Here is a 12,158-nt window from a genome sequence, read left to right on the forward strand (position 1 = left end):
GAGCCCCGGCGACGCAGTGGTTCAGGGCTCAGCTGCTAACCATAAAGGTCAGCCATCTGAACCTACCAGGCATTCCACAGGAGAAAGAGGTGGCAGTCTGCTTCTGTAAAGATTTACAGTTCTACTCTGTCCTATGGGGCTGCTATGAGTCAGAACTGACTCAATGGCAATAAGTATTTTTACAGGTCTACAGGTGAGGAGAGCCAGCATAAAGGCCCAGTAGACAGATGCATTTACAGTGTTTAATGTTAGTACTCATAAAGTACATGATAACTAAACCAAGAACAGAAAGATTTCCAGAAACTATAAACCCTTGAATATGCAAATTATGAAAATGAAATTATTATAATCAATATTTCAACAATAACATTCAGCAGTGGGTTTACTACTGCACAGACAACATTCATTTATTGAAAAACAAGGCTGCAATAACAGTAATGACACACATAACTGCAAAAATCACTGAGCTCCATTTTCTATTGTGACACAGCAAGAGGATAGAAAGATTACAATCATCTCAGATTTTTTTTTCTTTAAATACCAGTGTCCAGGCCCCATGTCAGATCAATTAAATCAGAAACTCAGGAGTTGGGCACAAGAATTAGAAAAACTCCCCAGGTTATTCTATTGTGTAGCCAGCAATGAGATCCACTACTCAAGACCAGTGGGTTTCAGGGTGTCCAACAATCAGCAGTATTACCATCACCTGGGAACTTGTTAGAAGTGAAAATTCCAGGCCCCAGCCCAGTCCTACTGAATCAGAAACTCTGGGGCGGGTCCCAGCACTCTGTGTTTTATGAAGACCATCCAGATGATTCTGATGTACCCTAAATTCTGAGAACCACAGTCTTAAAAAAAAAAACAAAAAAAACAGTCTTAGAGAACAGTAAAAGGCCAATCTTTCTTTTTATCGATACATAATGTCCGAGTAGAAGTGCCCCATAGGGTTTCCAAGGAGCGGCTGGTAGGTTCAAACTCCCGACCCTGCAGTTAGCAGCACAGCTCTTAACCACTGCACCACCAGGGCTTCAATATCTAGCAACAATAAACTATTTTTAAAAAGTCCTACAAATGATACAATTTGATAGGCAAAGGCCTAATTTCCATGATGGACAAAGGCTAATTTCCTCAATAAAGAAAATTCATGTAAACACATAAAAAAACACACACACACACACTTAGACGTTAATAAGGACATTAGAAGACAAGGATAAACATGCAATTCAAAATGATGATTTATTTAAAATTTTAATTACATAAAAATCAATATACAAACTTATATGTACAAAGTATGATTAAAACTGTGAGGGGGGAAAAAGCACATATAAAAAAAGGCCACAGTAATAGCCACGGCAGCTTCTGAGTAGGGATTATAGTGAGGTTTTTAATAATAATAATGTATTAATGTCACAATTTTGAAAAACATGTTTACAATACAGTATCTTGATCTCTACCTTATACCATACACACAAGTAAAAAACAAAATATTAACATTATTAGAAGGAAATAAAGGAGAATATTTGTATGCCCTTAGAGTAAGGAAAGTTTTCTTATGACAAAAAAAGCAAAAACCTTAAAGAAAGTAATCGATACACTTGAAAACGTCACAATTTCCAACTTCTGTAAAATCAAAGACTCCATAAACATAATGAAAATTAACACAAATTATAATGGAAAGAGAAGCCGGGGACTGCAAAAAGATATTCACCACCCACATGGCAGACAGCAAGTCAGTACTACAGAATATATATAAGGAACTCCCACTAATCAGTACAAAAACCTAATTAACCAATAAAGAGCTGATAAAGTGTATGACTGGGCAATACACAGAAAAGTTAACTTAAAAGTGCTCGCAAACATAAAGTTACTCAAACCCACTAATTAAGAGTAAGGTGAAAGATTAACACAATGAAATACCATTTTTTGATCTATGAGATCAGCAAAAATTTTAAAACCTGTCAACCTCAAGTGTTGTGAACGCTGGAGGCAGTGATATACTCATGCTTTTCTGTTTGGATTATAAATTGGTACAGCTGCTTTGGAGAACAGTATGAGAGAATCTGGAAAAACTGTGCCTCTGTGGCCAGCGATTCCACTACTAGATAGCAATCCTCAAGTACACATACACACAAGGAGATCTGTACTACGTGGCTCTTATAGCACTGCTTCGTAATAGCAAAAAAGTGGCAACAACCTAAACGTTCATAAGCAGGGAAACGGGTAGATGAAATGCGGTACATTTACGCAAAGGTGCACTATACGGTAGTTAAGGGAAACACATTAGATCTGTATGCACCAACACGGATGTTGTTGTTAGGTGTCATGGAGTCGAGTTCGACTCATAGTGACCCAGGTGACAAAGGAGAACTGCCCCATAGGGTGTTCCAGGCTGTAATGTTCATGGAAACAGATCATCAGTTCCTTCTCCAGCAGAGTGGCTGGGCAGGTTCAAACTGCCAGCCTTTCAGTTAGCAGCCAAGTGCTTAACCACTGCACCACTAGGGCTCAAAAATGTTAAGTAATAAAAAGAAAGTTACAGAACGAAATATATTCGATAAGACCATTTATATAAGTTCTTGAAGCTTTCAAAACACTATAGATTTTATATCCAGCCATCTATATGTGTAAAAAAAATTTTTGAAATAACCTGTAAGAACACACGCCAAACTCACAATAGAAGTAGCTTCCGGGAAAGGGATGAAGAACTAGCTTTATCTGTCACTATTCTAATATATTCAACAGGAGACTACACATTATTCTCTTGAATACTCTTTTTAAAGGATAATTTGGAAGTAAGTCAAAGTATTAGTTTTTAAATCTGAATGTGAGAAACATGAGTGTTCATCTTTTTCTCTTTTGTATTTTTCTCCAGCTTTTCAATCTTCCTCCCCCATAAACAAAAGGAGCGTTTTACCAAAAAAAAAAATCAAATAACACGCTGTGCAATATGAACACTAACACCCACAGTAATGACTTGATCCTGATGGGTTCCAATCAGGTGGCTTTTCTTGCTATTTCATTATAACACAAGGAAAACAGTTAAGTCAAAATTAGATCACACTTACTCATGTAAGGCAGTTTTTCTGGGCAGGGAAGGTATGGTGAGTATGTGAAGTTTTCCGGAAGGTATGTTGTTGTTTGAACAAGATAATCGCTGGAATTACTGCCTTCAGGATAATCTTGGAGAGAGAGAAAAAAATTACAACAAAAAACTTGCCATTTGCTTTGCTCCTCATATGACACATGTCACCAACATTCTGAGAGGACCTATAATCTACAGGCTACTTAAAAGCAATTACCTATAAAGCACTAAGGAGGGCAAAAGGCAGCTGTGGTAGCTACTCTCTCATTCACTGCAGCCAGCGTGGGCCTCTCAGCATGATTTCCCGAGGGAACCCGGGGACAGGCCTACAGAGCAGCATGCCCTAGAGTGTGTACATACACAGCAGTCCCATTGCAGCAATATACTCATACACCAGGAACACCTGCTCCCATCCCTCCTAGCTGGGCCAGATCTACAGTGTGTGAGAGCACAACTGCGAACCGTCAGCTATCAAATCGCCACAGTGTGCTGCCGCTAGCTTCTACAGAGCCGAGTGGTGGGAGGGATGCTTTCTCACCCTCTTACACTGAAAAAACTGAGAACTACCCACTCAACTTACTTCTGTAATACAGCCCATTCTGATATTTAGTCATGCCCAACCTGGGAGCTGCAGCCCCTGGGGAGCCCTGCAGCTACTGTTATCTTCGGATTCAGAAAACGATACAGCGCTTAGGACAATGGTTGAGAGCCCAACAGTCAAATGCCTGAGGAAAAATCCTTATTCTACAACCTACTAGTTTTGTGATACAGGGCAAGACAACTTAGTTTCCCATCTGTAAAACGCAGGTAATAATAATGCCTATCCCATATTGTTGCTTTGAGATTTCAAGAAGATAAAATGTATAACTGTGCTTAGGACAATTCCCGGCCCATACAAATATGTGGGTGGTTTAGAGATGAGCACCTGACCCAACATCAACATTCAGGCCTTTCTTGGAACCTTTTTTTTTATTATTAACTTTTATTGAGCTTCAAGTGAACGTTTACAAATCAAGTCATTCTGTCACATGTAAGTTTACATACATCTTACTCCGTACTCCCACTTGCTCTCCCCCTAATGAGTCAGCCCTTCCAGTCTCTCCTTTCGTGACAATTTTGCCAGCTTCCCACTCTCTCTATCCTCCCATCCCCCCTCCAGACAGGAGATGCCAACACAATCTCAAGTGTCCACCTGATATAATTAGCTCACTCTTCATCAGCATCTCTCTCCCACCCACTATCCAGTCCCTTTCATGTCTGATGAGTTGTCTTCGGGGATGGCTCCTGTCCTGTGTCGACAGAAGGTCTGGGGACCATGGCCACCGGGATTCCTCTAGTCTCAGTCAGACCATTAAGTATGGTCTTTTTATGAGAATTTGGGGTCTGCATCCCACTGATCTCCTGCTCCCTCAGGGGTTCTCTGTTGTGCTCCCTATCAGGGCAGTCATCGATTGTGGCCCGGCACCAACTAGTTCTTCTGGTCTCAGGATGATGCAGGTCTCTGGTTCATGTGGCCCTTTCTGTCTCTTGGGCGCCTAGTTGTCGTGTGACCTTGGTGTTCTTCATTTTCCTTTGCTCCAGGTGGGTTGAGACCAATTGATGCATCTTAGATGGCCGCTTGTTAGCATTTAAGACCCCAGACGCCACATTTCAAAGTGGGATGCAGAATGTTTTCATAATAGAATTATTTTGCCAATTGACTTAGAAGTCCCCTCAAACCATGGTCCCCAGACCGCCGCCCTTGCTCCGCTGACCTTTGAAGCATTCATTTTATCCCGGAAACTTCTTTGCTTTTGGTCCAGTCCAATTGAGCTGACCTTCCATGTATTGAGTGTTGTCCTTCCCTTCACCTAAAGCAGTTCTAATCTACTAATTAATCAATAAAAAAAAACCTCTCCCTCCCTCCCCACCTCGTAACCACAAAACTATGTGTTCTTCTCAGTTTTTACTATTTCTCAAGATCTTATAATAGTGGTCTTATACAGTATTTGTCCTTTTGCCTCTGACTCATTTCGCTCAGCATAATACCTTCCAGGTTCCTCCATGTTATGAAATGTTTCAGAGATTCGTCACTGTTCTTTATCGATGCGTAGTATTCCATTGTGTGAATATACCACAATTTATTTACCCATTCATCCATTGACGGACACCTTGGTTGCTTCCAGCTTTTTGCTATTGTAAACAGAGCTGCAATAAACATGGGTGTGCATATATCTGTTTGTGTGAAGGCTCTTGTTTCTCTAGGGTATATTCCGAGGAGTGGGATTTCTGGGTTGTATGGTAGTTCTATTTCTAACTGTTTAAGATAACGCCAGATAGATTTCCAAAGTGGTTGTACCATCTGACATTCCCACCAGCAGTGTATAAGAGTTCCAATCTCTCCGCAGCCTCTCCAACATTTATTCTTTTGTGTTTTTTGGATTAATGCCAGCCTTGTTGGAGTGCGATGGAATCTCATCATAGTTTTAATTTGCATTTCTCTAATGGCTAATGATCGAGAGCATTTTCTCATGTATCTGTTAGCTGCCTGAATATCTTCTTTAGTGAAGTGTGTGTTCATATCCTTTGCCCACTTCTTGATTGGGTTGTTTGTCTTTTTGTGGTTGAGTTTTGACAGAATCATGTAGATTTTAGAGATCAGGCGCTGGTCTGAGATGTCATAGCTGAAAATTCTTTCCCAGTCTGTAGGTGGTCTTCTTACTCTTTTGGTGAAGTCTTTAGATGAGCATAGGTGTTTGATTTTTAGGAGCTCCCAGTTATCAGGTTTCTCTTCGTCATTTTTGGTAATGTTTTGTATTCTGTTTATGCCTTGTATTAGGGCTCCTAGGGTTGTCCCTATTTTTTCTTCCATGATCTTTATCGTTTTAGTCTTTATGTTTAGGTCTTTGATCCACTTGGAGTTAGTTTTTGTGCATGGTGTGAGGTATGGGTCCCGTTTCATTTTTTTGCAAATGGATATCCAGTTATGCCAGCACCATTTGTTAAAAAGACTATCTTTTCCCCAATTAACTGACACTGGGCCTTTGTCAAATATCAGCTGCTCATACGTGGATGGATTTATATCTGGGTTCTCAATTCTCTTCCATTGGTCTATGTGCCTGTTGTTGTACCAGTACCAGGCTGTTTTGACTACTGTGGCTGTATAATAGCTTCTGAAATCAGGTAGAGTGAGGCCTCCCACTTTCTTCTTCTTTTTCAGTAATGCTTTGCTTATCCGAGGCTTCTTTCCCTGCCATATGAAATTGGTGATTTGTTTCTCTATCACCTTAAAAAATGACATTGGAATTTGGATCAGAAGTGCATTATATGTATAGATGGCTTTTGGTAGAATAGATATTTTTACTATGTTAAGTCTTCCTATCCATGAGCAAAGTATGTTTTTCCACTTAAGTATGTCCTTTTGAATTTCTTGTACTAGAGCTTTGTGGTTTTCTTTGTATAGGTCTTCTACATCCTTGGTAAGATTTATTCCTAAGTATTTTATCTTCTTGGGGGCTACTGTGAATGGTGTTGATTTGGTTACTTCCTCTTCGGTGTTCTTTTTGTTGATGTAGAGGAATCCAAGTGATTTTTGTATGTTTATTTTATAACCTGAGACTCTGCCAAACTCTTCTATTAGTTTCAGTAGTTTTCTGGAGGATTCCTTAGGGTTTTCTGTGTATAAGATCATGTCATCTACAAATAGAGATAATTTTACTTCCCCCTTGCCAATCCGGATGCCTTTTATTTCTTTGTCTAGCCTAATTGCCCTGGCTAGGACTTCTAGCACGATGTTGAATAAGAGCAGTGATAAAGGGCATCCTTGTCTGGTTCCCGTTCTCAAGGGAAATGCTTTCAGGTTCTCTCCATTTAGAGTGATATTGGCTGTTGGCTTTGCATAGATGCCCTTTATTATGTTGAGGAATTTTCCTTCAATTCCTATTTTGGTGACAGTTTTATCATAAATGGGTGTTGGACTTTGTCAAATACCTTTTCTGCATCAATTGATAAGATCATGTGGTTTTTGTCTTTTGTTTTATTTATGTGATGGATTACATTAATGGTTTTTCTGATATTAAACCAGCCTTGCATACCTGGTATAAATCCCACTTGATTGTGGTGAATTATTTTTTCGATATGTTGTTGAATTCTATCGGCTAGAATTTTGTTGAGGATTTTTGCATCTATGTTCATGAGGGATATAGGTCTGTAATTTTCTTTTTTTGTAATGTCTTTACCTGGTTTTGGTATCAGGGAGATGGTGGCTTCATAGAATGAGTTGGGTAGTATTCTGTCATTTTCTATGCTTTGAAATACCTTCAGTAGTAGTGGTGTTAACTCTTCTCTGAAAGTTGGGTAGAACTCTGCAGTGAAGCCGTCCGGGCCAGGGCTTTTTTTTGTTGGGAGTTTTTTGATTACCGTTTCAATCTCTTTTTTTGTTATGGGTCTATTTAGTTGTTCTACATCTGAATGTGTTAGTTTAGGTAGGTAGTGTTTTTCCAGGAATTCATCCATTTCTTCTAGGTTTGCAAATTTGTTAGAGTACAATTTTTTGCAATAATCTGATACGATTCTTTTAATTTCATTTGGTTCTGTTGTGATGTGGTCCTTCTCGCTTCTTATTTGGGTTATTTGTTTCCTTTCCTGTATTTCTTTAGTCAGTCTAGCCAATGGTTTATCAATTTTGTTAATTTTTTCGAAGAACCAGCTTTTGGCTTTGTTAATTCTTTCAATTGTTTTTCTGTTCTCTAATTCATTTAGTTCAGCTCTAATTTTTATTATTTGTTTTCTTCTGGTGCCTGATGGATTCTTTTGTTGCTCACTTTCTATTTGTTCAAGTTGTAGGGACAGTTCTCTGATTTTGGCTCTTTCTTCTTTTTGTATGTGTGCATTTATCGATATAAATTGGCCTCTGAGCACTGCTTTTGCTGTGTCCCAGAGGTTTTGATAGGAAGTATTTTCATTCTCGTTGCATTCTATGAATTTCCTTATTCCTTCCTTGATGTCTTCTATAACCCAGTCTTTTTTCAGGAGGGTATTGTTCAGTTTCCAAGTATGTGGTTTCTTTTCCCTAGTTTTCCGGTTATTGATTTCTAGTTTTATTGCCTTGTGGTCTGAGAAGATGCTTTGTAATATTTCGATGTTTTGGACTCTGCAAAGGTTTTATGACCTAATATGTGGTCTATTCTAGAGAATGTTCCATGTGTGCTAGAAAAAAAAGTATACTTTGCAGCAGTTGGGTGGAGAGTTCTGTATAAGTCAATGAGGTCAAGTTGGGTGACTGTTGTAATTAGGTCTTCCGTGTCTCCATTGAGCTTCTTACTGGATGTCCTGTCCTTCTCCGAAAGTGGTGTGTTGAAGTCTCCTACCATAAATGTGGAGGTGTCTATCTCACTTTTCAATTCTGTTAAAATTTGATTTATATATCTTGCAGCCCTGTCATTGGGTGCATAAATATTTAATATGGTTATGTCTTCCTGATCAATTGTCCCTTTTATCATTATATAGTGTCCTTCTTTATCCTTTGTGGTGGATTTAAGTCTAAAGTCTATTTTGTCAGAAATTAATATTGCTACTCCTCTTCTTTTTTGCTTATTGTTTGCTTGATATATTTTTTTCCATCCTTTGAGTTTTAGTTTGTTTGTGTCTCCAAGTCTAAGGTGTGTCTCTGGTAGGCAGCATATAGACGGATTGTGTTTTTTTATCCAGTCCGAGACTCTCTCTTTATTGGTGCATTTAGTCCATTTACATTCAGCGTAATTATAGATAAATAAGTGTTTAGTGTTGTCACTGTGATGCCTTTTTATGTGTGTTGTTGACAATTTCATTTTTCCACATACTTTTTTGTGCTGAGATGTTTTTCTTAGCAAATTGTGAGATCCTCGTTTTCGTAGTGTTTGACTTTATGTTTGTTGAGTCGTTATGTTTTTCTTGGCTTTTATCTTGAGTTATGGAGTTGTTATACCTCTTTGTGGTTACCTTATTATTTACCCCTATTTTTCTAAGTAAAAACCTAACTTGTATTGTTCTATATCGCCTTGTATCACTCTCCATATGGCAGTTCTATGCCTCCTGTATTTAGTCCCTCTTTTTGATTATTGTGATCTTTTACATATTGACTTCCATGATTCCCTGTTATGAGTATTTTTTTTTTAATTAATCTTAATTTGTTTTTGCAATTTCCCTGTTTGAGTTGATATCAGGATGTTCTGTTTTGTGACCTTGTGTTGTGCTGGTATCTGATATTATTGGTTTTCTGACCAAACAATATCCTTTAGTATTTCTTATAGCTTTGGTTTGGTTTTTGTAAATTCTCTAAACTTGTGTTTATCTGTAAATATCTTAATTTCTCCTTCATATTTCAGAGAGAGTTTTGCTGGATAGATGATCCTCGGCTAGCAGTTTTTCTCCTTCAGTGCTCTGTATATGTCGTCCCATTCCCTTCTTGCCTGCATGGTTTCTGCTGAGTAGTCTCAACTTATTCTTATTGATTCTCCCTTGAAGGAAACCTTTCTTTTCTCCCTGGCTGCTTTTAAAATTTTCTCTTTATCTTTGGTTTTGGCGAGTTTGATGATAGTATGTCTTGGTGTTTTTCTTTTTGGATTAATCTTAAATGGGGTTCGATGAGCATCTTGGATAGATATCCTTTCGTCTTTCATGATGTCAGGGAAGTTTTCTGTCAGGAGTTCTTCAACTATTTTCTCTGTGTTTTCTGTCCTCCCTCCCTGTTCTGGGACTCCAATCACACGCAAGTTATCCTTCTTGATAGAGTCCCACATGATTCTTAGGGTTTCTTCATTTTTTAAAATTCTTTTATCTGATTTTTTTTCAGCTATGTTGGTGTTAATTCCCTGGTCCTCCAGATGTCCCAGTCTGCATTCTAATTGCTCGAGTCTGCTCCTCTGACTTCCTATTAAAAAAAAAAAAAAATTGCGTTGTCTAATTCTGTAATTTTATTGTTAACCTTTTGGATTTCTACATGCTGTCTCTCTATGGATCCTTGCAACTTATTAATTTTTCCACTATGTTCTTGAATAATCTTTTTGAGTTCTTCAACAGTTTTATCAGTGTGTTCCTTGGCTTTTTCTGCAGTTTGCCTTATTTCGTTTGTGATGTCTTGAAGCATTCTGTAAATTAGTTTTTTATATTCTGTATCTGATAATTCCAGGATTGTGACTTCATTTGGGAAAGATTTTGATTCTTTTGTTTGGGGGGTTGTAGAAGCTGTCATGGTCTGCTTCTTTATGTGTTTGATATGGACTGCTGTCTCCGAGCCATCACTGGGAAACTAGTTTTTCCAGAAAATCCGCTAAAAAAAAATGCAGTCAGATCCCTATCAGAATTGCCTTTGGATTATAACTGCCACCTTGTTCCCTGTAAGGATGAAAGTCTGAGATTTGGATCATATATGCTTGGCTGTAGCTGGTTCTGTTTTTTTAGTCCAATTAGGGGTGGATTTTTGGTCCCTGGGTTTTTTTTGGGGGGGGGGTTCCTTCTCTCAGGCCGAAAGACCGGGTTAGGAAAAGAGCAAAAGAAAAAAAAAGGGGAGGGGAAAGCAAAGCTGCCACGGAGCCGGAGCTGTTCTCCCTCTGGTTCAGGCAATTCCAATGTTAATGAAGCCGCTTGACTGGGACGCTGGCACCAGGCTCTGAAAACAATCGCTGCTTCCCCGTATTTGTTCGTTTTCCATCTCTAAATCTGTGTTTGTTGTTCAGGGTTCATAGATTGTTATGTACGTGATCGATTCACTTGTTTTTCTGAGTCTTTGTTGCAAGAGGGATCCAAGGTAGCGTCTACCTAGTCCGCCATCTTGGCCCCCTCTTGGAACTTTTTAAAAAATTATTATTGTGGTAATATATAACATTTGTCATTCCAACCATTTTTGCATGTACAACTCAGTGACACTGATCACATTCGCCATTTTGTGCACCCATGACCACTGTTTTCAAATTTTTCCTTCACAATTAACAGAAACTCAATGCTCCTTAAGCAATAACTCTCCCTTTCTCCCTCCCACGCACCCACCCATGGTGACCATTAATAAACTTTGGTTTCTATGCATTTGCCTATTCTAGATATTTCATGTAAGTGGGATCATACAATGTTTGTCCTTTTGTGTCTGACTTACTTCAGTCAGCATACTGTTTCAAGGTTTACCCGTGTCACATGTATCAAGACTTCATTTCTCTTTCTGGTTGAATAATATTCCATTGCATTTAAGTACCACATTTTGTTTATCCATTCATTTGCTGATAGACATTTTGGGTTGTTTCCACTTTTTGGCTATTGTGAATGGTGCTACAATAAACACTGGTGTACTTCTTAGAACTTTTAGACTTACAACCAAAGAGATCAAGTCACAGTCGTCCCTTTCTGGAGTAAAATTCTAAGATGCAAACCTGGGAACCCCAAGCTGCCAGTTTCCTGCTATATAAAAGCAGCTGGTCTGAGAGAATGAGACCAACATGCAGTGACAAAGAGGTGACAGATGGAAAGAGCTGATTAAACTTGTCTGTCACCTGGATCACAAACCATGCATTTACAGAAAATGAAGGTCTAGCAAACACTATAGGGAAAGGTGAAGATATTGGAATATGTGGCTGCTTCTTTCCATCTTTAGGATTCTGCTACAATGAAAGAGCAAATTCCTGTCTGAACTAGCCTGCATGGGAAGAGGTAGAACAAGTATACGACTTTTAAAAGAGAAGCCTGTCTGCCAGTGGTGCCCTGATTGCACAGTGGTTAAGAGCTCAGGCCACTAACCAAAAAGTCAGCAGTTTGAACCCACCAGCCACTCCCTGGAAACCCTATGGGGCAGTTCTACTCTGTTCTACAGGATTGCTATGAGTTGGAATTGACTCAATGGCAAGAGGTTTGAGTTTTGTTTTGTTTTTGGCTGCCAATGACCAGCAAGCAATGGGGTGAAGGTCAAAGTCTTGTTGAACTTCAGTAAAAGCTGAACCCTCTGACCCATGGGAAAAATGATAGATTCCTGGCAATTAGATACGAATTACACGAGAAGAGCCAAAGAAAACTAAGCACCTCCCTTTAAACCTTTGCCTAACATAAACACTCATTCATCATAAAAATGGAGCTG

General features: G+C 38.9%; 1 protein-coding gene across 2 annotated transcripts in view; it reads right to left on the reverse strand.

The window, feature by feature from the left end:
• Positions 1–12,158, reverse strand: part of B4GALT6 (beta-1,4-galactosyltransferase 6) — an 89,228-nt gene that overhangs the window by 37,080 nt on the left and 39,990 nt on the right. For both annotated transcript variants that reach the window (XM_049900312.1, XM_049900311.1), the window contains exon 3: positions 3,066–3,179. In XM_049900312.1, coding sequence (XP_049756269.1) covers positions 3,066–3,179 — 114 coding nt within the window. The remainder of the gene's footprint in view (positions 1–3,065; positions 3,180–12,158) is intronic.

The sequence above is a fragment of the Elephas maximus genome, chromosome 11 (assembly GCF_024166365.1).
Source record: "Elephas maximus indicus isolate mEleMax1 chromosome 11, mEleMax1 primary haplotype, whole genome shotgun sequence".
NCBI lineage: Eukaryota > Metazoa > Chordata > Mammalia > Proboscidea > Elephantidae > Elephas > Elephas maximus.